Source organism: Panthera leo, chromosome B4 (assembly GCF_018350215.1).
Source record: "Panthera leo isolate Ple1 chromosome B4, P.leo_Ple1_pat1.1, whole genome shotgun sequence".
In the NCBI taxonomy this organism is placed as follows: Eukaryota; Metazoa; Chordata; class Mammalia; order Carnivora; family Felidae; genus Panthera; species Panthera leo.
This window is the reverse complement of record NC_056685.1, coordinates 10712436-10737460: the sequence shown is the minus strand read 5'-3', so window position 1 is coordinate 10737460 and position 25025 is coordinate 10712436. Positions and strand designations below refer to the sequence as shown.

Here is a 25025-nt window from a genome sequence, read left to right as displayed (position 1 = left end):
GTTTGAGCCCCACCTTGGGCTCTGTGCTGACAGTTCAGAGCCTGGAGTCTGCTTCGGATTCTGTGTCTCCCTCTTTCTCTCTGCCCCTCCCCTGCTCTCATTCTGTCTCTCTTTCAAAATTTAAATAATAAACATTAAAAAAATTTTTTTAAATGTCAACTTTTGGAACAATGTGCCCTAGGATTTTAATTTTAGTTCTTAGCTTATCTTTTTGCTCCACCTTTCCTGAGATGTTTTGGGGGTGGGGTGGGGAGGAAAGACTGAGTTTAAGAATACTTTTTCTCTAGCTGAAATTAGAGCAGGTTCATATTAACTAGATCCGTGTAATTTTATCAGTCTGCATACCTAGCAGTGTACAGTCCCTGAAAACTTCAACACTCCCTGTAAAAACAGGATCAGTGTGAAAGGCATTAGAAGAGGGGCAAGGTACTGTGAGGGAAAATGGGCATAAAGCGTTCCTGACTATTTTCTATTGAGCACTGGACCAAGGGCAAGAGAAATAGGTTTTAAAAAACCCAATATGGTCATCTACAGAACATGTGACTAAGGAATTTACACTTTATTCTGAGAATTCCAGGATCCAGCCCTACCTACTTTTCACATTTCATCTCTTTACTGCTCTCCCCTTTCTCCTCTACTGCAGGGGTGGTAACTTCCTCCGTAAGGGGACAGGGAGTAAATATTTTAGGTTCTGCAGGCTTTACCATGGCAACTACTCAACTCTGCCCATGTAGTGTGAATGTACAGTATGTTAACGAACGGGTCTAGCTTTGTTACAATAAATCTTTACAAAGGCAGTGAGGGTCCAGGGGTGCCTGGGTGGCTCAGTCAGTTGAATGTCCAATTTCAGCTTGGGTCAATGATCTCACGGTTTGTGGGTTCGAGCCCCATGTCAGGCTCTGTGCTGATGGCTCAGAGCCTGGAGCCTGCTTTGGTTTCTATGTCTCCCTCTATCTCTGGCCCTCCCTGCTCATGCTCTGTCTGCTCTCTCTCAAAAATATATAAACAACAACAACAAAAAAACCACAGGTAGGGGCCTAGATTTGGTCCATAGGCTCTAGTTTGCCAACTCTTGCTCTGTACTCTAATCAGATCAAACCACCTGACATCTCCTGTGCCTGTGTTCACATCATCAGTGCCTGTCCCTGCATAGCCACCTCTTACCTATCCTTTATGGTCCGATTTAAATGTGACCACACTTCCAGCCTACTCCATAGCATCTACTGAATCATACATGCAAATATTTGAGTATCTATTGAACACGAGCAATGTAAATACAACAGCGTAAATAAAGTTCTTGCTGTCTAGTTGATCATCTAAAGAGGGCTTTAGATGGGAAAACAGGTATTTACTTCAGAGTCTAGAAATGGCTCTGACGAGGTGACTACAGGGTGTTAAGGAAATGGGTACCAATCCCCACTTTTGGGAAAGGGGTCTGATCTGGAAAACTTTGGTGAGGAAATGATATCTGCCAATAGTCTGAAAGAAGTGGGTGAAAGTCAAACACAGGGGGGGCAGTTATATCTGTGTCCAGAGAGGTCACGTTGGCTATCGTGTGAGGAATAGCAAATGTGGGAAGCAACCTGGATGAGATTTCAAGGGTCACCTAAACCAGAGCAGGGGTGATGGGAACAGAGGAAGAGACGAGATTTGACAGAGATTTAAAGTGTAGAATCAGGGGCACCTGGTTGGCTCGGCTGGTTAAGCGTCCGACTTGGCTCAGGTCATGATCTCATGGTTCCTGAGTTGGAGGCCGCGTCAGGTTCTGTGCTGACAACATGAAGCCTGACTGGGATTCTCTCTCTCCCTCGCCTCTGCCCCTCCCCCACTCACGTGCTCTCTCTTCCCCTCCCTCATTGCCTCTCCACGCCCCCTCTCTCTCAAAATAAATAATAAATAAACTTAAAAAAGAGAGAAATAAAACAGAGAACGAGCACCTCCTATTAGCTTCTCTCCCGTAGCTGTCCCTCACCCAGGGCTGCAGCCCCACCGGGGTGTTCACCCTTAAAGAGGAGCCTTGTGTGGGAGGCACCCCTGAACCACCCACAGAGCTTACAGGCTGTCTCGTCACTGTGACCAAAACGTCAGCTGCCTCCTCGCCATGTCTGTCTGCTTTGTCCCTCTGCCAACCAGAACAGGAAAGCTTCCTCCGAAATCCAGCGACACCGTTCATTTTGTGATTTTTCTAGAATTTCTTGAACACTGGTGGGATCATCTGGAGGGTCACAGTGTATGGTGTAGGGCATTCCTGCCTCCCCTTTCCCCCACATACCTCCATCTTGCCAGACCACCCTGTCCCCTATGCATTCAGCACTCAGCCTCCTAACTCTCCTGCTTCCCCAGACTCACCGTAAGACATGTCAAATGTGTCTCCTCTCCAGGCAGAGTAGTTTAGCACAGTGATGGAACAGAAAAACCTTGCAAGTCTAAAATCACTAGTGCTCTTGGCATAACAGAGGCCCCTGTAATTAATAATTACAACCATCACGGGTGGTTAGGATGATGTGATAGTGGTAACAACCATAATCAAATAAGACGTCTGAGGAAATATATTAATGCTCTCTACCCTCTTCCTCCTACTTTGCCTTCCCCAATTCAGCGTTTCGATAGGGCTATGCACAAGTTTCTTAGAGAATCTACTTTGGTTAGGTGTACAGACAGTAAAATTAAACGGGCAACTGGCCTGTACCAGCCCTTCAGCTTAAGACACATGCCGACTTCTGACACCAAGTGAGGGGCGAAAATACGAACAGAGCATAAAACCCCCGCAGATCTAATCCAACATCAAAGCAAGAAGTCCCAACGTAAGATTTCATTTGGAAAATAGGCTTAGGGAGTGCCTGGGTGGCTCAGTCAGTTAAGTGTCCGACTCTTGATTTCAGCTCAGGTCATGATCCCACGGCTCGTGGGATGGAGCCCTGTGTCAACACTGAGTCTGCACTTGACAGTGCGGAGGCCTCTGGGGATTCTCTCTCTCTCTCTCTCTGCCCCTCCCCACCTGTGGGCACTCGTGCTCTCTCTCTCTGAAAATAAACAAACATTTAAAAATATATTATTTAAAAAAAAAGAAAAGAAAATGGACTTAGAAAGGGCAGGCCCCACGCAACCATTTTGTGTTCTGAGACAGATTCCAGGACCCACAGGACGAAAGACACAACACACCGATCAATCAGTCCAGCTCCTTCACTGGAAGATGTGACGCCAGGTTCAGAGGCAATGAAATGACTCCGAGGGTCATACAGCTGCTAACTACTCCATGGCGTGGCCGAGACTAGAATTAGTCTATTCTTGCTTTTTGCTTTGTTCACCTCATTTCTGTTTCTAATGACATACTTATCCAAGCTCAGAGGCCGGGGTCCTCAAAAACTCAGATTCTTGCATCCTCACCCCATCTGGTGTCTCTCCCTGGGGCTAGAGGCTGGTACAGGCTGTGAGCCTGGCGTGTGTGCCCACGCGCCTTCTCTGTGCTCAGGCTGGCCTTGAGCGCTGACCTGTGGGGCACGGCCCCCCCAAAAAAGCTGTGGGCTCAGTCTGCTGCCTGATTCCCCAGACAAGAAGCTGTCCTCCACATGAACCGGGCCTCTGCCTGCACCTGGGAAGGGAGGAGAAGGCAGAAACAGAGAGGAGCCCAGTGCCAAGGGCAGGGGAACAGGGTCTTCAGGGCCAGGAAAGGGGCACATGCCCCGTCTGTTCCTCCTGTTCCCCTCCCCCCCCCCCCCCCCCCCCCCCGCGAGATGCTGGCGCTGCCCATCCCCCAGGCAGGGATGCGAGAGAGGGAGACAGGCCTTGAGGAAGAGGCAATGCGTGGAGCGCACAGAGGTGGGAACAGGCAAGTGTGTAGAGCCAGCAAGTAGGTGAGAGGGAACTGGAGGGAAACACGGAGTGACGGCTAAAGGGCACGGGGTATCTTTGGGGGTGATGGAAACGTTAAAATAATTTTTTTAATGTTTAATTATTTTTGAGAGAGAGAAAGAGAAAGAATGTGAGTGGGGGAGGGGCAGAGAGAGAGGGAGACAGAGAATCTGAAGCAGGCTCTGTGCTGTCAGCGCAAAGCCCGACGCGGGGCTCGAACCCGTGAACCTCGAGATCATGACCCGAGCTGAAGTCGGGCGCTCAGCCGACTGAGCCACCCAGAATGCCCCGGTGATGAAAATGTTTTAAATGTGATTGTGATGGTGGTTGTACAACTCTGTGAATCTACTAAAAACCACTGACTAGCATACTTTGAATGGGTGAACCGTGTGGTATATGAATGACACCTCAGTACAGCTGTCACATACTGAAAAACAACAGCAGCAGCAAGCAAGGCCGGGGGCTGGTGGCTCATGTGGAGGAGGGAGGAAAGCCAGAGGCCCAGCAGTGGGGGTCCCTGGTGCTTTTGGAAAGCGGCATTTGCTAACTCAGCACCAAAGAACTAAGATAGGAAGTGAGGACAAACGAAAACAGCAGCTTTCTCTGGAAGAAACGAACTGAAGAAAACTCCAGTTTGTGCTAGTGTTTGGAAGGAAGTGGGCTCGCAGCAGAACATTTTTTTAAGTTTCTTTTCTATCAGTGGTGTTTGTTCTTTTCTATCAGCCAAATTGTGGCCAATTTGGGCTACAAATCTCCAGACCTATAAGAACTATGTAGAGAACCATACCTCGCCCATTCGACCCTGCCATGTTGGCATCAGGCAATGTCTGTCAGCCTCCCAGGGAAACACTGCTTTGCTTCAAGAACGTGAGAGTATATACTTTTCTCCCCTAATATGTATATTATGGTCGTGAAGAAATAATCTCTACTATATTCAAACCAGAAAATTCAAAATGCTAAATCTACTTAAGTAATTGCCACGCGTGCTATATGTGTCTCCTGTGAGAAAGGCAAAGTCCTGGTGTTGCTGACGTCTGTACCCTCCTACATGAAGAAGACAGGAGAAAGGTCTGCCTAGTCCCAGCGGAGCTCTGAGAGGAACATCCAGATAAGCTGGATGAGAGACTTTGAAGATCTTATTTAAGATCTTATTTTAATCTCTACACCCCACCTGGGGCTTGAACTTACAACCCCGAGATCAAGAGTCAAATGTTCTACCAACTGAGCCAGCCAGGTGCCATGGATGGCGGGCTTTTATAACGAAAGTTACCAACAGTTCTAAAAGTCAACAATCCTCGATACACCTATGGGAGTGCCGATTTGGGACACAAGTTTCATTCTGGGGGGAGTGTGGAGCGGAAAAAAAAAAACCCTCTGTTTGGCTGAACAAGAAAGTTGAGGAGCCCTACTCCTACTAAAATAACGCCTGCCTACAACACTACTGAATTAATTAAGTTCTGAGGCTTTTTTCTTTTAAACAAAGAAATGTGGCTTGACTACTGCAGACTGAGACAATTGTGGTAACTCCTCATGAGGGAGAAAAAAGAAGTAGTAGAACTCTATTCTAGACAAAAAGAAAGTCATGGACAAGATTACGATGGCTAAAAATATTCTTGAAGTGAACCAAGATCTCTTCACGGCCAGTCTCTTAGGTGGGCAGGCCTAGAGTAGTTGTTTTGGCTGAGTGTGAAGTGATGTTCACATTTTCTTTTTACACACACCAAAAATGACCTTCCAGATGCTTGAGTCAGGCTTTGCTGATTTAATAATCTAAGCTGATGAGAGACATCCCCTCCTGCCCCCCCCCCAACCGTCCCACAGCTGAGGCAGAACAGGGGCAGAGAGCAGCACAGAGAAATCAGCCTCTGTGGCCTTCCCGACATGGCTTTAAACGCCGTGCTTACCTTGGCAATCTCCTAAGAAAGACCATAAGTGCCCTGGCGTTCCCCGCAGTCCAGTCTAAGGGCTTAATTATGGTTATCTCTACCCAGGCACCCTGGTGATTCTGCACCAGGGCTAACTCAAGCCTGTACTTCTGGCCGGAAAGAGACACAAACAAACCAGCACGGGAGGAGATGTGTGCACGGTTTTGATTACAGATCTAAAGAACCATGGCTTCGAAGGATTACAGCTGGGCTCCCTGGCGGCCTTAAGCTTCCTTCAAGAGGCAGTATTATAAAGAAGTTCCAATAGGACAGACCCGCCTCGCATGCCTGGTATCGTGTGCCCTCCCAGATCCCTTCTGAAACCCGTCACGCTGTCCCAGGACTTCACACTTGCCGCTGAATTGCGAGTTTCCGAAAAGATGAAAACCGTGTCGTACTCCTCAACCGCGCTGTGCTCCTGTACGCAGCAGCCATTTATTAAACGTTTACTGAATTTAACTTTTATAAAAGCTATGCAAGCTTTGTCGTAAAATGGCTGCTTCGACCAGCAAGTTGTGGGCTCAGCGAGGCTAAGGATCCAGAATGGCAAGGAAGATGGGGTTACTGCTGACCAGTCTGCCTCTCCTTTCTATCCTCTGTTGTTTCCTCTCCTTGAAATCATCCAGCCCCTGCTGTGTCCAGTCGCTGTGCTTGACCCTGTCTTCACCCGTCCCAGCCACGCAGACAGTGTTCACTGCTCTACCTTCTTATTCCATGAAGATCGGGTGAGGCCAAAAGGCATCAAAGGCTTTTGGAGAAGGAAGGGCGTAATCAGGAGCTGGCAAATGCTGTCTGATCACAGACTTGTTATGTGACTCTAGGGCCACAACATGTGTTAGCTCAGGGAGAAGGGAGGGTTTCAGGACAGTTCACTGAGTAGTAAATCTCCAAACAAACCCAGGAATGAATCGGGATCACTGTTTTTGCCCAAGGTGGAGATAAAAATGAACAAGGGGTATGCTTGGGAATTCGAGATGTTTCCAGCCCGCCCTCAAAGAAATATGTGCATTAAAAAGTCTCTTAAGAGCTGTGGGTATTAAGAGTTTCCCACTCTGTTCAACCAGCCAGTCACCTTCTGTCCTAGAGAGAGCTCCAGGAGGCCTGCCGGCTGCAGGACCACATACAGAAGGGGCACCCAAGCACAGCAGCAGGAAGCAGCCTCTGTCCCTGGCACCTAGGGCAGTTTTGTGAGACATATGCTCCAGAAGCCAGCCCGACGGGGTTAAGACTACAGGGAACCCTACACCCAAAGCTTCCTCTGTCCCCTTAAACAGCCATCATTGCTGAACGTCTCCAAATTCTTCTTGAAATTTTTATTCTGGATCTGTATCACCTACCGAGGTAGCCAGTTCCAGAACCGCCTTACTTAACTTTGCAAAGACGCGCTGCCTTGTGTTGCACTGAGGCCATCCTGAAGTTTCAAAGGAAAAAACAAAACAGAAACACATTTGAAAGATTGCCTCTTACTCAAGTATTTCAGGATTTGGTCAATTTGTTCTTGTTCTAGCTATGCCTTCCATTAAATAAAGCATTCAGAGGAAGAATTCCTTACAAGAAAAACAAAATACACATACAAATACAACTAGCCCTTTGATGATAAAGACCACATCCTTTGCCTTCTTGGAATGGCCCTGGTCATGGCGGTGGCCGTGTGGGGAGCCACAACAATCCTATTTAAGCAGCTACTTTAATTTCTAGCTTGCACTGGCTCAGAAGGAAAGTTTCTAAAGGGTAGAGATCTGTTATACCCCAGGCAACCCCTCAGCTGGTGTGTGAAAACTTTAGGATACTCTAACATCAGGCATTAATGTTTTATCTTCTTTCAAAAATAATCCTTGCTTACAAAAGAAATGCTTCTATAAATCGGAACTAGGTTATCTCTTATTTAAAGAGCCCTCCAAGAGGCGCATTTAACACCATACAACTTAGAGGCTTAAAAGCACTGTCCTTACTAGTCTTTTTGAGGTCAGGGATTAAGCAAGCAGAGAAACTACCATGGTTGATTCTCATTCTAAAAAAGATGAGCATTTTAAGGTCTTTTTGACCTGATGACTTAGAATAAACACATATAGCTCCTTTCCACATTTGGACTCCCCAAAAGTTCACAAATTTTTCAATAGTGTAGCTGGTTCTGGTGAAAGGGGCTGGCTGCTAATATATTGCTTTTGTGTGAAAGTCAAGTGCTGCACAGTTGTTTAGAAAACTTCAGTTCCATTTAAAGTGAAATGCCAGGGTGCCTGGGTGGCTCAGTTGGCTGAGCATCCAACTCTTGATTTCAGCTCAGGTCATGATCCCAGGGTCGTGGGAGTGAGTCCCATGTCAGGTTCTGTGCTGACAGTGTGAAGCCTGCTTGAGATTCTCTCCCTCTCCCTCTGCCCCTCTCCCCTGCTCATGCTCTCGCTTTAAAAAAAAAAAAATGAGGGGCGCCTGGGTGGCTAAGTCAGTTAAGTGTCCGACTTCGGCTCAGGTCATGATCTCACAGTTCGTGGGTTCAAGCCCCACGTTGGGCTCTGTGCTGACAGCTCCGAGCCTGGAGCCTGCTTTGGATTCTGTGTCTCCCTCTTTCTCTGCCCCTCCACTGCTCACACTCTGTCTCTCTCAAATATAAACAAACATAAAAAAATGAAAAAAAAAAAAAAGAAATGCCTAAAAATTGAAAAAAAATTTTCAGGGTGCTGGTTCTAAGGCAAATGCACAAATGTGAGGTAACAACTGAGGACAACTACTGTTGGCTCGATGATCTCCCACAAGGGAAAGTGCTTGAAAACAGGCAGGGGTCCACACAGAAGGCACTGAAACAGGACTGGGACGTGTCCACCAACAGGCAGAAATGGGTAGTCAAGTGGGGTATGTGGCAGAGCTATGTGGTCACGCCCATATCATGAGAATGTAATTTAATTTTTTTAATGTTTAGTTTTGAGAGACACACACACACACACACACACACACACACACACACCACAAGCGGGGGAGGGCAGAGAGACAGGGAGACACAGAATCTGAAGCAGGCTCCAGGCCCTGAGCTGTCAGCACAGAGCCCGATGCGGGGCTCGAACTCACAAACCATGAGATCATGACCTGAGCTGAAACCAAGAGTCAGAGGCTTAACTGACTGAGCCACCCAGGTGCCCCAATTTAATTTTTTTAAGTTTATTTTGAGAGGGAGTGAGAGAGAGCAGGGGAGGGGCAGAGAGAGAGAGAGAGAGAGAGAGAGAGAGAGAGAGAGAGAGAATCCCAAGCAGGCTTCCTGCTGTCAGCACAGAGCCCGATGTAGGGCTTGAATTCACAAACCATGAGATCATGACCTGAGCCGAAACCAAGAGTCCAACGCTTAACTGACTGAGCCACCCAGGCACCCAAGAATATAATTTAATTGTGCACTTCTTGAAAGTAGAATCTATCACGCCGTGCCCACAATTATCCTCCACTAGGTATAGTGACAGGCACTGGGGGGAGCAGAGATGCGTCAGACACATCACCGTGCTGCTTCAGGACATTACCAGATTGAAAAGAACTGTGGAGGGCGGGCATTCTTTAAATTCAGTTCAAAGCGATGCCCCAGGGGGAGACTGCCAGAATTAGGAACTTTGCGAGATGCTGGGGGAAGGGGTGTTTTCCCTTTAGTCTCATCCCAAAGAAAAAAATCTGAAGACTACTAATGAGACAGAGATACCAAATTCAACAAGAGGCAGCAGGATGAAGCGGAATCACATGCAGCCTGGAAGCTACAAGGGCGCCTGCCAAAGAGGCTGGTGTTAGTAAGCCCGATTACGTGCTGGCCAGTTCGTCCTTACGGTGTCCCTTGGAAAGAATTATTGTCCCATCACCCTCTTTTTAACTAATGAAGAAAGTAACTAATGGAAAAATTCACTGAATAACTTATCCCAGGTTACAAAGGAGACAAAGTTGAATGTGAACTTGGGCTTGTCTCTAATGCCCTTGTGTTTATTACTATCCTGAGCTGATTTTTAGGATACAGACTGGTTAGTAAAAAAGAAAGTAACTTTGAACATGCATAAGGATTTTTTTTTTGAGAGAAATTATAAGTATACTGGAGAATGTCCTGCTGATGCCTATTCAACCTCACCATAAAACCTTGCAGGCCAATGCTGACAGCTCATAAATCTTTATTAGAGGTAGTTAATGTTGTCCTCACTTCCCCCACCTTGTGGCAGAGCTATGTTGACCTGACCTATGTTGGCAGAGCTATCACCTTGACCTCCTGATACTTATAAATGTAAGATTCACCTTTTGAATCTAATGATATTTCTTTTTTTTTTTTTTTTGATGTTTATTTATTTTTGAGAGAGACAGAGACAGAATGCGAGTGGGCTAGGGGCAGAGCGAGAGAGAGACACAGAAGCAGAGGTAGGCTTCAGGCTCTGAACTGTCAGCACAGAGCCCGATGTGGGGCTTGAACCCACAAGCTGTGAGATCATGACCTGAGCCAAAGGGGGATGCTCAACCGACTGAGCCACCCAGGCGTGTGATATTTCTACTATATTACTAAAAATGCCCATGGCAGGGGTGCATGGGTGGCTCAGTCAGTTAAGCATCTGACTCTTGATCTTGGCTCAGGTCATGATCTCTCAGTTTGTGGGTTCGAGCCCCGCATCAGGCTCTGTGCTGATAGTGTGAAGCCTGCTTGGGATTCTGTCTCCTTCTCTCTTCCCCTCCCCAACTTGTGTGCTCACTCTCTCTTTCTCTCTCTCTCAAAATAAATAAACATAAAATAAATACCCATGACAAAAGGCTCCAAAATAAGTCACTTCTCTTTGTGACTCTGGAACTGATACTTAATCGTATCCCTTAATAGGGACACTTAAGAGTACCTCCCTTCAAACAAGAGCTTTTATCCCTGAAGATGTATTCCTGTATATGACATCCTGACAAAGCGTCAACATGGCGCATAGTCTCCCAATTTGCCAGATGACAGACCTTAACGTCCCGTCTGCCTATACCTACGTTCTATGGAAAGTTGTAGTTTCTATGGCAGTATCTTGTAAACTCCTGAGTTCACTTTACAGACTCGCTTCTTCCAGTAAAGACACCATGCGGGTACTCTGGTAGCCGTGATCCCTCCAAGAGGCCCTTTTTCATCTTCTTCTAAGCCTTCTAAGCCTGGGTGATGATGCACCACCCAGATCACCTGCTGGGAATGAAGGACATGTTCCCCTATCTGTTGGCTGTGCACCTGGAAGGTGGCCCCCAGCTGCCAGTCAATCACACACACAAGAGAGACAGAAGGTAGTGGAGCAAAGTCATTTCCTGCCACTCCTCATGGGACATAGAGGTCACTCGAGTCCTGTATGTCTTTGGAGCATGTGAGTGTGAGCCACCCTTAAGACTTGATGAAAGAGGGCATTAACTGGTTAGCATGAAGAGTGACCCTATGTGACCAGGACAGAGATTCAAACACAGCAGCTTTCCTTTCTGAAATTCAGAGCACTTGACATGCGTGGGATTGTGGTCTCTCCCAGGAGGAGATGGAGGGGGGTTCTTTATTATTTCATTCTCCTACAAAAGAGGCCATGCTACGAAGCAAGCTAAGAGACTCAAGTTCAACAAGAAAATAATTCAAATACCCTGACTGCTAACATGCTACACCCATTTCTTTAGCTACCATGGGGCGTCTGAGAAAACTCTACACTGTTTCCCATCACCACTGGCACGGGTGGTCCCGTAGACTATAGGACCTAAGTCACCACCTCAAGTCCTAGAAATACCGTCTACAGGGGCATCTGGGTGGCTTAGTCGGTTGAGCGTCTGACTTTTGATTTTGGCTCAAGTCATGATCCCAGGGTCGTGGTATTGAGCCCCGTGTTGGGCTCTGTGCTAAGCATGGAGACTGCTTAAGATTTTCTCTCTCCCTCTCCCTAGCTTGTGCACTCTGTCTCTTTAAAATAAAAAAAAAAATGGGGGTGCCTGAGTGGCTCAGTCAGTTGAGCATCTGGCTTCAGCTCAGGTCATGATCTCACTGTGAGTTCAAGCCCCATGTCTGGCTCTGTGCTGACAGCTCGGAGCCTGGAGCCTGCTTCAGATTCTGTGTCTCCCTCTCTCTCTGCCCCTCCCCTGCGTGCACTCTGTCTCTCTCCCTCTCAAAAATAAATAAACATAAAAAAAATTAAGAAAAAGAATTTTTTTAATATTAAAAAAAAAAAGAAACACCACCTACCAAGCAGGCTGCTTCGTGATACTTTGGAGCATACACTCTGCTAATTACTGCCAAGTTCATCTGTCATTTCTACATACTTCTCCATTATTAAGGACTTCTAGTTTCCTGGATATTCAGAGAGTAATTTGTACTATATTTTTTCTTCTGGTGAATGAAATCAGATAACATTTCACGTTACTATGATGGTTTAAGAGAACATACAAGTAGGAGTCTATAAATTCTATCATTACTATTAACTGCTCTCTACACCATATGAATCTTATATTCAACACAACTGGCGTTAATTTTAGGGCTGAAGGAAGTTCTGCTCCCACTAGAAGGGCCTGAGATAAACAACAGAGACCATTCGCAGTGCGGCCAACATTCACTCGCTCCTGTCCTTCCCTCTATGAAAACAAACGTCTCTCTCCTGCAACATGAGTATCTTGAGGGGCAAGGGGTGCAGACGGGTCACCTTTAAAGCTAAATGTCCTTTCTGTGAGCGTCCCCAAAGCTTTCTCAGGCTGTGTAAGGGCCTGGATCCTGAGAGAGATGGATACAAAAGCACTTGTATTTGCAAAGAGGTAAAAATCCGCTTCGAAGTGAATTTGCTTTGCCCCGTGAGGCCTTCTCTCCTTTCAACCCTCCGCGAGCTGAACGGCAGCAGGCCCCCGCCGGTGTCCTACGGCCTTCGGGGCAGGGTCCTCTCAGCGGCCGGGTCACCGGCCACCGCTGCGAGATCCGCCTGGCTGCCGAGCAAGGCTCGGCGTCTGTGCAGACCCTACGACGATGACGAATCAGATGCCACCTGACAGAGCACGGATGCGGAGACGCCGAGCTAGCGAACCCAAGAGGATGCCCCGAGACGTGCCTCCGGGAGGCGGGGGGCCGGCACAGAATCAGCCAGCCGCCGAGGCGGAGCCAACGGTCACTCACCAGCGTGACACTCCTGGAGCGGGAACCGCTGCTTCCGCTCTCCAAGCTGCCCCCTCGGCTCAGGTCGCCGAGCCTGCCGCCGGGTGACGCGTCCGGCTCCATCTCCGAAGACTCTGACTGCTGGCGGCTAACAGGCATCCCCGCGGACCCCCGGGCCCCCGGGCCGCTCACAGGGAGTGGGGAAGGGGCCCGCGTCCCATGCTGAAGCAGCAGCTACCTGTGGAGAAATGGAGCACAGGCGGACAGGGTTAGGGGGCCCGGGCCTCAGTCCCAAGACGAAAGGCTGGGCGTGGGTCACGGTCATCCGGGTTCACAGCCTCGACCATCAAGATGAAGGGAATCAGGGGCGCCTGGGTGGCCCAGTTGGTTAAGCATCGGGCTCAGGTCATGATCTCATGGGTCGTGAGTTTGAGCCCCGCATCGGGCTCTTTGCTGACAGCGTGGAGCCTGCTTGGGATTCTCTCCCTCTCTCTCTCTGCCCCTCCCCTGCTCTCTCTTTCTCTCTAAAAATAAATAAACTCTAAAAACACAAAGGGAATTATGAGCCCCTAAGTTAATTTTTGTTTGCTCATTTTCATTTCTCCTTTATATACCTTTCCATTAGGAAGATGTAAGAATCATTTTTAATAGACATTATTTTTATTAAAAATTTTAAAATTATTATGTTGCTTTAGAGAGAGAGAGAGAGAGAGAGGCAGAGCATGAGTTGGGGAGGGACAGAGAGGGAGGGAGACACAGAATCCAAAGCAGGCTCCAGGCTCTGAGCTGTCAGCACGGAGCCTGACACGGGGCTCAAACCCATGAACTGTGAAGTCATGACCTGAGCTGAAGTCGGACACTCAACCGACTGAGCCACCCAGGCACCCCAATTTATTTACTTTTTTAATGTTTATTTTTGAGAGAGAGAGAGAGAGAGGGAGGGAGACAGAGCACAAGTGGGGGAGAGGCAGAGAGCCAGGAAGAGAATCCTTTTTAAGGAAAAGATGGATGGATGCACTAACAATGACTTTGGTGCTGGAAATTTGATAGAGTAATGTTCTGAGCCCCTCCTTTATACCTAGGGCCAGCACCTTCATGCACCTTCACACTCAGATTCAGGATTTCCCTGTGCTGATTATTGATTCTAGTCTTTTCTACCTCAGACACCACAAAATTATGGTTCCTTTTCAGCTTCACTGCAGTTCAGAATTGAGCAGAGTGACAAGAGTTAGGAAGTTGTGAAAGGAAGTCTGGTGACATCTCTGAGATTCTAGACTCTCTGGAGGCTGTGATGCTCTTGCAATTTCTACATAAGATACTAAGGTACCTTAAGTTAACACAACAAGGAAGTTCATATTTTTACTTTCAGGAACAAAGACATTGAAATTCCCCCTATCAGCCCCTTAGTTTCATACTCTGACTCTTTTAGCAGGAAATTCAGCTCAGTCTCTGAACAATGGACAATTGAGTTCAACAAAACCTTCTAGGAGACCAAACAAGATTAATAGGGAATAAGGGAGTAAGCCTCTTGTGGAGGCTTTTGGCAAGTGGAGAGATACAAGCCCACGTTCTTCCTTCCTAAACTGAAAATACTGCCAGGTGGCCTCACAAGCCCCTTTAAGAATACTGAGGGGTACGTGAGCTCAGAGATCCATCAGCACAACTGTGTGTGTGTGTGTGTGTGTGTGTGTGTGCGCGCGCATGCTTGCGTGTGTGTTCATTTTTAATAGAAACATGAACATCTGTGGAGAAAGCTCAATCAGTACTGAACACCTTTAGGTGGACTTTGTCACTTAAGGCCTCAAAAATTACGAGGCACCTAGGTGGCTCAGTCAGTTAAGCGTCCAACTTTGGCTCAGGTCATGATGTTGCAGTTCGTGGGTTTGAGCCCCGCATCAGGTTCTGGAGCCTGCTTCAGATTCTGTGTCCCCCTCTCTCTCTGCCCTTCCCCTGCTCACTCTCTCTCTCAAAAATAAATAAACATTTAAAAAACTAAAAACACTTCAAAAATTACTGTGAGATCTTTTAGGGAAATCCTAAAGGTGTTAGAACAGCTCAAAAATGGAACTAGTCCTCTTGGTTTCTCTTCATTCTTCAGGTGAATCAGCCCAACTCAACTGGCAATTTAAGAGCAAGGCTAGGGAACAGAAGATTCTGGGCATATATGTACTTTTTGAAAGTTGGCCATTATTCCAAATGTTAAAACAAAAAGACTTAAGAAAACGTTAAAAGTTTAAAAATTTTTTAATAGTAAGCAAGCCTCAACAATACACAGACTTTATCTAAACTGTCCACACAGCCAGTAACATTCCCCATCGCTGGGGCCGTGAGTAGCCAGGGCCTGGGTGAGGTGGGCAGGAAATGCGAGAAGACACGCGGATGCTTCGATTCTTTCTGATCTGCACATTCCTACCCACTGACTCTGCTCTAGTTCCTTCCTGAACTACAGTTAAGTCATGCTCCAAGGAAAGGAGGGAGATGTGGGTCACTAACTTCCCCAGACACAACAGGGGGATGCAAGATGGGCCAGTGAGATGCTGATTCAGCCCCACGTGAGGCAGGAACCGGGTGGAATTGCCTCGTCCACGGGGAAAGGTCTGGAATTTCGTGCTTGTGCGCAGTAAGAGCAGCATCTGAGGCGCTCACAGGATGGCGGGAGGGTGCTAACTTAGCACGCCACTCGAGAGCAGACCTCTCTCTTGTGTTCCTACACTTTTAAAAGCTATTCTGACATGGTAAAACTATAACCTTGAGACTTTGACAAATTACTGTCTTGAAAGAACAGGAGGAAGCTAACCAGCATTCCCCGGAAGGCAGAGGTTGTCCGGGAGAGAGTGAAAACCCTGGTCTGATGTCCTTCACAGGCTCAATGTGGCAATCTTCTGTGGTCTCCGAAGGATTAAGAACGAGGGGCTCCCTGGTCCTAGTTCCCTAGCAACTGAAATATGAAATCCATGGCAGTCCGTGGTGGAGAGAGCTAAGTTTTCTGAAGAGGAAGGGCAAAGAAGCAGCCCTCTCTCTTTCTCCAGTCTGGCCTGGAAAGGGGATGGAAGGAGAGAAGTAGCACGTCACACAGGGCAGACAGGTTTGACGGGAGTGACCACAGCTAGGAGTCCGGGATGGTCATTACCACCCTAAAATATTTAGCCTCCTTGTCCAACCATGGGTTCACTCTGGGCTTGCAAACAGCGTACTTCACAACAACGGAGACTAAGAGACCCCACAGATGAAGAAGCTTCTACCAGAGGAGCAGAACCAGCCTTGCTGAGAAGTCCCGACAGGCCCAACACCACAGGAGCAGGAATTTGAGACACGTGTGCTCATTTCCTGTTTATTCTCTCATACCTCCTGCGCTTATCTCTCATTATTTACTAGTTACGTCCTTCTCTGGAGAGGTCTAGTATATCAGTTGAGCAGAGAGAAGGAGGTCAAGGCCACAACTGATCTACAGTCTTAGTAAATCTCCATCTGCCAAGCATTGCGGGTGGGGAGGATGGGCTATTTGGGGTTGCGGGACCTGGTGGGGCTGGTGGGGCTGTGGGACTTAGGCAAGTGAACACCCTCCGGTGGGTGCACTGGAGACAAGGGAGGAAGGCAGCTCCTCTTCTTCATCTTCCCCACGCATTCCAGAAAGACCTACAATGACGTGGAGGCATCAAGCATGAAGCCCACCTTCACCGTCACCCCGCCCCATCTCAGTTCCAAATAGCTACAGTCAGGTGTACAGAACAGCCTCAGGAGCTAGGTCTTTCCATCATGCGTCCGAAAGCACCCCAACCTCCAAAGATGAATGATGCCAGTCAAAGCCCATCCACAGACGTGGCGACTTTTGGCTGTGGCACATACGCCCAGCTTGGGAGATGTCCCTGAGGCCTGCCCCTCCCCACCACTCGCCATCAACCAGCAGCCAGCCCTCCTGTACTTCTTCAGATGGATCCACCCCTTTTCTAGTCCCACCACCAAGTTTGGGACCAGTTTCCCCGGTGCCCACGTGATGGCAAAGCCAGCTAACTGCTGTCCTAGCTTCTCCATCTCCCTTCTTCCCTGTGCTGTTGCTGTGTTCTCACAGGATTAATCCTGGAACAGCACTTTGACCATTCTCCTAAAAGCAATCAACTTTAACCCATTCCCAAAAAGGCTTCATAATTCAAGTTTTTTCCCTACCAATCAATACATGCTTCAATTTGAGGCCTACCTTCCTCTCTGGCCTAAGCATATTCTTTAGATGTTTGCTATTTTCCTACTTCACAGTGAGCAGACAACAAATTGATGGGTAAGAGTTACCTTTTCCACAGAGGAACCTGATACAGGCACTGGTTTTTAATTCAGCGAGGTATCTGACCTAGACCTACTGAACGTATTTGTGAGGGTAAAGCCTGAGCATGTGTATTTTTTTCTGTTTTGAATGCTGCATATACTCACGATCCAATAAATAATCTATTTCAGGGGCAATAAAAGCAGTTATCAAGTTATTTTCCTAGTTCACCTAAGAGATGATATAAAGACTTTGAAACTGCTGTGGCCATAAGGCTGGAACAGAAAAACGTGAGGGATTAAAGGGAAGGGATTTTGAAATTTTCATGACTAACAGGCAGGGCGGGAGTACAGTTCAAGAACAAAAAGAGAAGTGAACCGTGGCCGCCAAAATGCGAAACAGACTAAGGACCAAAAACTGTCCACTGAACTCACCAACCAAGGTGACCTCATAAAGAGCTAGCAGTACAGAGACAGTCGAGCGGAAAGCACACGACAGCAGACCAACGCGGGGACGGAGGAGTGGGGTGCATGGTGAATTGTTTTAGAAGCTGGGGTGTGATGTCCGGAGCGGGGGGTGGGTGAAATAGGTGATGGGGATTAAGGAGTGCACTTGTTGTGATGAGCGCCAAGTACAGGAAGCGCTGAATCACTGTATCATACACCTGAAACTAATTTAACACTGTATGTGAACTACCTGGAATTAAAATGTAAAAAGTTGAGGTGTGACAGGAAGGACAAAAAGGCAGTAGCTACAGGAACTACTGGGTTGGAGAAAGGTATTTTGACTCATTGGTTTTGTTTACCTATTTTGTTTTGCTTTTAGGACTAGGAGAAGCCTACTGATTAGCTACGAGGCGGCGGCGAGAGAAGGTAAGCAAAGCCCCACGGAGAAACCCGCATTTCCAGGGTCTGCTGGATGAGATAGCCTGGTTGGCCCGTTGAAATGGTTTTCAGATGCGGGATGCGGTATGAAAATACCTCCGAGGACCCTCTCTTCCTGGCAGAAGGAAACTGTCCCATCATACAAAATGACCAGGGTAATTTAAAAAAGAACCAAATTGAACTCTTTTTTTTTTTAAAGAAAAAAAATTCATAGCAATTTAAAAATTCAAGTGGATGGGGGTAAACAGAAGATTTAGCATAGCTAAAGTGTTGGACAAATTTAACATTAGGCATAATTTTTTATAAACGTCACAAAGGATGAGGGGAGAACTTCTTTTAACCCAACTTAAGGTATCTATAAACAACTACAGCAAACATCACACTTAATGACAAAAACTACAGCGAACATCACTCTTAATGACAAAACATTAAAACCATTCCCATTATTACCACTGCTGTCCTCTACTGCATAGTGTATTTTAAGTACTACCCCACCTATAAGGCAGGAAAAAAAAATGCATAAGGATCAAAAAGGAAGAAACAAAAATGTCAGTATTTACAGGTAATTATGGTATTTGTAGAAAACTCCAAAAATCTCATAAATTATTAGCATCAACAAGTGTGTTTTACAAAGTCACTAGATACAAATTAATATATAATAAAGTCAATTTCTATATGCTAGCCAGAAACAATAACTAAAAAAACATTTAAAATAACATAAAATAAAAAATAATAATATAAAACAAAATTGCATAAAGTATATATGTGTATATGTATATATTACTTAGAAATAGGTGTAACAACAAAAAATAAATTTAACAAAAAATATGCAAACTTTTTTGGAAAAAATAATAAAATATTATTGAAAGTCAGTAAGGAACTAATAAAGAGATAGCCACATTCAGGACTAAAAGAGTCAATACCATAAAAATGAGCTGTTCTCCTAAAATTGAATTGCACTGAAGCTATAGATGTGGGTTGTCCAATGAACTCTGGTCATATGTGGTTATTTAAATTTAAAGTAATGTTTTGTTTTGTTGTTTTTTTAGAGAGAGAAAGAGAGAGAGACCGAGTGCAAGTGGGGGAAGGGCAGAGGGGGACAGAGAATCTCAAGTAGGCTCCACTCAGCACGGAGCTCCACGTGGGGCTCGATCCCACAATCCTGGGATCATGACCCGAGCCAAAATCGAGAGTCGGATGCTCGACTGACTGAGCCACCCAGGAGCCCCTAAATTTAAATTAATTAAAATTAAATTAAAATATTCAGTCCCTCAGCTGCACTAGCTGTATGTCAAGCAATAATTACTGGAAAATTTCCATCATCCTAGAAAGTTCTATTGGACAGTGCAGCTAATAGAATAATCAAAATCACAACAGAGCTATTCTTAGAGAAATCCAACAGGCTGGTTTTCTAATTTTTTAGAGACTTAAAAAAAGGAGAAAGAATGTATTCGGAAGAACAAAGAGCCACGAACAACCAGAAGACTCCTAAATTTCTTAATTTGTACTTTAACTTGGAGAGTTTTTATTTTTATAAAGTTGTATTCATCAATCTTTTGGTTTATACCTCATGGGTTTTGCAGACTTAGAAAGGCCTTTCCTATTCTAAGGATGTCAACAAAACACTTCCTATATGTTCTATCTAGCATTTTTATGGTTTCACTTTTCATATTTAAAGATTGGATCCAACTTGAGAGCTCTATGTCCCCACAGTTATGCAGTTACTCAAATGCCATGAATTGAAAAATGCATCTTTTCCACTGTTTTGAAATACTAAATGTTATTTCTAAATGTTTACATGGTAGGCTCTATTTCTGAATTTCCTATTCTGCTCCGTTGATATTTCTATTCATGAGGACTCAGAAAACACAAATCCTCAGGTGAAAATTGCAATTGCAATGAATCTATCTACATAAAAATGAAAGACACTGTAAGCAACGCTAACAGAAAAGAGGCAGGCTGGTAGACGACGGTTTACCGTCTCATAAAAGGAACTGATAGCTAGAATATACAAAATATTCTTGTGAACCAACAGTAACAAGACAGGAAACTCATCAGGAAAAAAATAAATAAGGAATATGATTAAGCAGTTCACAGAGAAGAAATCCAAGTGACTAAGAAGTGAAAGATGTTTAATGTTACTGGTGAACGAAAGAATCAGAAGTTAAAACTATTAACTATTGAAACTACCACATGCCATTATTTTATACCTACTGGATTGGCAAAAATTAGATAACTAAAAAATAACAAATACCAGCAAGAATGTGGGGCAACAGGAACCTTCATGTCCCACGGTTGGGGACTGTGAAATTAATACCACCCCTCCATGGAGCCGTCTGGCAGTGCTTCATTAGTGAAACTACGTCCTATGATCCAAAAATCCCACTGCTCAGTCTACGCCGTGGGAATTCTCCAGGAATACAGGGGAACTTTGCTTGCTGTGGAGTAGAGCCGGTGGGAATCTAGATTCGTCGCCCACTAGGGACTCCAAGAATAATCAAACCCTGGTAGACGCTTTTCCTATGCAATACTGTATACCAGTCAGAAGCAATCAACTGGACAGTGGCAGGGATAAGTCTTGAAATGTATTCAGTGAAACGTTATAATCAGATTCTTAGCACAATTCCATTTACATAAATTTCCCACCCACACACAAAACACTGTATTTTACACCCATACCCAGGGACACAGGCCAGTGGCAGGGACAGGTGGGCACATGACTGTCCTAGAGTATACACCTGCTTGTACCTCACTCCTACTGCTGGAGAAACAGAAAAGGAAGATGACCTGGAAGTTTGGAGAGGAACGATTCATCAGATCATTGGATCACCTGGGAAACGTGTGAAAGGTCCGGCATCTAAGGAAACGATGCGGGACAGATGGGTTCCCACTTAATGACGGAAGAAGAGAGACCTGTGTAGTCTAGAAACACCAAGGCAATGCAGGAGGGAAGTGCTTTCAAAGGAAGGAGAAACCACTTAAGATAAACTTTTCTTGGATTACAATTTAGCTCGAAATTAACCACGGAAAGGTTGATTTGATCCAGTTTACCGAAGAATCGAAGCTGGAACATATGAAGTTCCCTCACCTTCAACTATTTGGCTTTATACCCACTAGGTGGGGGAAGGGAATCACACCTTACAAGAAAGACTCAGATGCCCTCCAGACAGGCTACACAAAACCACAAGGGTGATCGCTGCCTTTGTTAGTGCTGAACATGAATGGAAAAACTATCCATCTTAACCGAGTGATGTGGAACTAATTTTGCTCAGTGTGCCTTTGTGACACTTTCTAAAAAAGAGAACTGCCCCCACTCTTTACCAGGGTAAAGTCTTCATAAAAGAAAAGACCCGGATTGTGTCCTAGGATGCTGAACCCCACGGACCTGTGGTTCAGACCCTCCCTCTGTCTAGATGCCACCTACCAACAGTGCTAAGATTCAGCCAGCAGAAGCACAGCTTAGCTGGGAAAGGGATAGAAATAATCCTAGAGACAGCCCCCTTCCCACGTCAGGCTGTGCAGGAGGGAGGGTCAGTGTGCACACCTATGAGTAACGGGCAGAATCACTCTCCACACTGAGTCCGTCAGCTGAGTCCCCCTACTTCCACTCACAGGAATTCTGTAAAGACTTGTTCCAAAATGTAGGAAAACAATCTTAGGAAAGTAATTATCTTTAAAGCTCTCTCCCAAGAAATCTCAATATGATGATTTAAAAGCCAAGCTGCTTTCAAAGGTATGGGGGGAGGTTCTGACCTTCAAGAACATTAAAAATGAACGAGTTTCACAGTGGGAACTGTTTCTGAGTCACCACAGCTCATTATCATGAATGGGCTTTTTCATATGGGTAAGCAGTGGGTGAAAATAAAGAGAACAGCCATTTTTACTGGAATGTACACACTCCTAGATGAAATAATCAGTAAACACAAAATAGCCATTGTTGGCCTTAATGCTAGTAGCTCTGCACAACATTCATTCATCTGAACACAAAAGGAGATGATCGGCACTTAGCTCTGATTTACTCAAACAAAAAAGGCAGGAGTCCTACTTTTTTCATTCCTATCTGGTTCTGCCTTAATTCCTACTTTTATATAAATAGTGTGTGTTAAAAATGAGTTTTTTATAACAAGATATTAACTAGAAGATGAAGCTATGAATGATACCAACTCTTTACCTTTTTTTGAGTTTATTTATTTTGAAAGAAAAAGAGAACAAGCTCAGGTGAGGGGCAGAGAGAGAGAGAGAGAGAGAGAGAAAGAGAGAGAAAGAGAGAATCCCAAGCAGGCCCCATGCTGTCAAGTGCAGAGCCTGACTCACGGCTTGATTCCAGGAACCATGCGTGAGATCATGACCTGAGCTGAAATCAAGAGTCAGATGCTTAACCAACTGAGACACGCAGGGGCCCCTTTATTTTTTTTTTTAAGATTTCATTTTTAAGTAATCTCTACATCCAAAGTGGAGCTCACACTTACAGCCCTGGGATCAAAAGTTGCACAGTCCACTGACTGAGCCACCCAGGCGCTCCCTCTATTGTTTTATTAACCCAATCCAGAAGTGGGACAGAAACTGAATACAGATATTCTCTTTTCTATTATTCAACTTAATTAGGGCTTTAACAGAAATTCTTAGACTAAACGAACCCTTTCATTTCTCCCCTAAAAATAATGTACCAGGCTGACTCCCTAAAAATGACTTCACGGCGGGTATCGCAGCACGTGGGGGTCTCTGAGAACAGCTCCGCTTCCGCCTTGCGCCCGGCGCCGCGCCCGCGCAGACGCACACGGAGACGCCGCGTGGAGCCGTTGCTGGTCCCGCACATCCTCTTTCGAGTTGTCGACTCTCAATATCCTTGTTAAAAATAAAGCACGCAGGACAGCCTTCGCCAGTGAGTTGTAAGGACCGAAACAAGCCTTCTAAAACCCGGGATTACTTCTCCCACCACAGACCCGCCAGAGCTCGGAGGTTTTCGGCTTCCCGATCTGTACTGCCAAGGGACCCACCTGTCTGTAACACGGGGCTTACGGCGCCTCCAGCCCCGGCCCACCCTGGTCTCGTCCACCCTGTTTTCTACAACAGAAACATTTTATCTGCCTGGTCCGCGTAATGTTCTGGGCAGGCTTGAGCCAGGTTTTGACGGGCTCCCCTGTTGCTCTCCTCCAAAGCCTCGCTCAGAAACGCAACCAGACCTTCTCAAACCCTGCCTCCTGCTGCTGCTCATCACTGGCCTCTCCACCGGCTCCTTCAGGACCCAATGCTTGTATTTCACCTCTCGTTGACCACATCTTGCTATCTCTTGGTCGCTCTGATGCGTCAGATCACATCCGGTTTCGCTGTGCAGGGAATTCTTTTTTCTTCGATTAGACTACAAGAGCGTCGTGAGCAAAGCTCGCTCGCTCTCTCCCTCTCTCTTTTTCAGTGTAACCACAGGACTTTGGAAAACACTTGCCACAAAATAGAGACTTACTATTCAGTCCTTAACAAAATTTACATGTTAAAACCATCTTATTATTTTTTAAGTAATAATATCCTTAAATCAGACCTTTGATCTAAAAGAAAAGCTTAGGGGCACTTGGCTCAGTAGGTGGAGCATGCACCTCTTGATCTTGGGGTTGTGGGTTCAAGTCCCACGTTGGGTATAGAGTTTACTTAAAAATAAAATATGAAAACAAATAAAAGTTTAAACACTTAGGAGTTATTTCATACACGATAACTTCGGGGGCACCTGGGTGGCTCAGTCAGTTAAGCTTCTGATTCGGGCTCAGGTCGTGATCTCGCTGTTGGTGGGATCGAGCCCCGCATGGCTCTCTGTGCTGACAGCTCAGAGCCTGGAGCCTGCTTCAGATTCTTTGTCTCCTTCTCTCTCTGTGCCTCTCTCTCTCAAAATTATAACTAAACATAAAGTAAAAATAAAACATGGTAACTTCGTTGTGGTGACCCATCCTTTATCATATCCATAGACCAAAGCGGTCAAATTTAGGACAAGGTACTCTCATTCAACCTATATATTTCATATATATTTCGGTCAAGGGCAAATGAAGAGCACAGGGGGAGTAACTTTAAATACAGCCATAGAGGGGCGCCTGGGTGGCACAGTCGGTTAAGCGTCCGACTTCAGCCAGGTCACGATCTCGCGGTCTGTGAGTTCGAGCCCCGCGTCAGGCTCTGGGCTGATGGCTCGGAGCCTGGAGCCTGTTTCCGATTCTGTGTCTCCCTCTCTCTCTGCCCCTCCCCCGTTCATGCTCTGTCTCTCTCTGTCCCAAAAATAAATAAAAAACGTTGAAAAAAAAATTAAAAAAAAAAAAAAAATACAGCCATAGAGGAGATGCTTCACTTAGCTTCACGAATTATGATCTGTTAAAAAGTTGGTGCCAATAAATACATTAGACTCACCCAACCAGTAATGCTTCCCAGTATTAACATGTAATAAATATCAGTATAAATGCATGCATGTGTACATCTGTAAGTGTAATCCACACCCAAAATTAACTTAAAAAATAAGCCCCTAACAAATAAACAGCTGAAGTAAAATAGATACATAGTAACTATTCTTTAGTAGAGGCTTTTCTCAATGTTGAGAAAACAAAAACCTTGGAAAGACAAGAAAGCTTCCAAAAAATACTCAGAAAGCCAACTGGCAAACTGGGACTGGACCCCAGCCCTGAAGATCAAAGGAAAATCTTCCTCAGGCAGAAGCTGGTCGGTGCTGGGGGTAGAGACTTAGTTTTATTCTGGAATTTTAAATTGTTGATGCAGTCAACAGTTCAGCATCTTTTCCATGCAATTTTTGCTTTTCCTCTGAGTTGGTTTTCTTCTTCTTCCCACTAAAACCTATTCTGTAAGAATTTAGGGCCTTAAACTCTAACTGGCACTCAAGGGTATTAAATACAATTATACATTTTAAAGACTGGTAATTTTACTTCCCCAGAACAATTACCATGCTTTCATTTAGATTTTTTTTTCTTTTGAAAAGCTCTTTCTGAACCATGTCAAAAGCCAAGATTCATTTCAGACTGTCTCAACTGTGAATAGTTTCAGCTATTTAT

The 25025-nt window shown here is 45.6% G+C and overlaps 1 protein-coding gene across 5 annotated transcripts in view; it reads right to left on the bottom strand.

The window, feature by feature from the left end:
* PROSER2 (proline and serine rich 2) overlaps positions 1-25025 on the bottom strand; it is a 45098-nt gene that overhangs the window by 11083 nt on the left and 8990 nt on the right. For 3 of the 5 annotated variants that reach the window (XM_042944861.1, XM_042944859.1, XM_042944860.1), the window contains exon 2: positions 12868-13084. In XM_042944861.1, coding sequence (XP_042800795.1) covers positions 12868-13005 — 138 coding nt within the window. In that variant the 5' untranslated portion in view covers positions 13006-13084. The other 2 variants (XM_042944862.1, XM_042944863.1) reach the window with 2 other exon arrangements.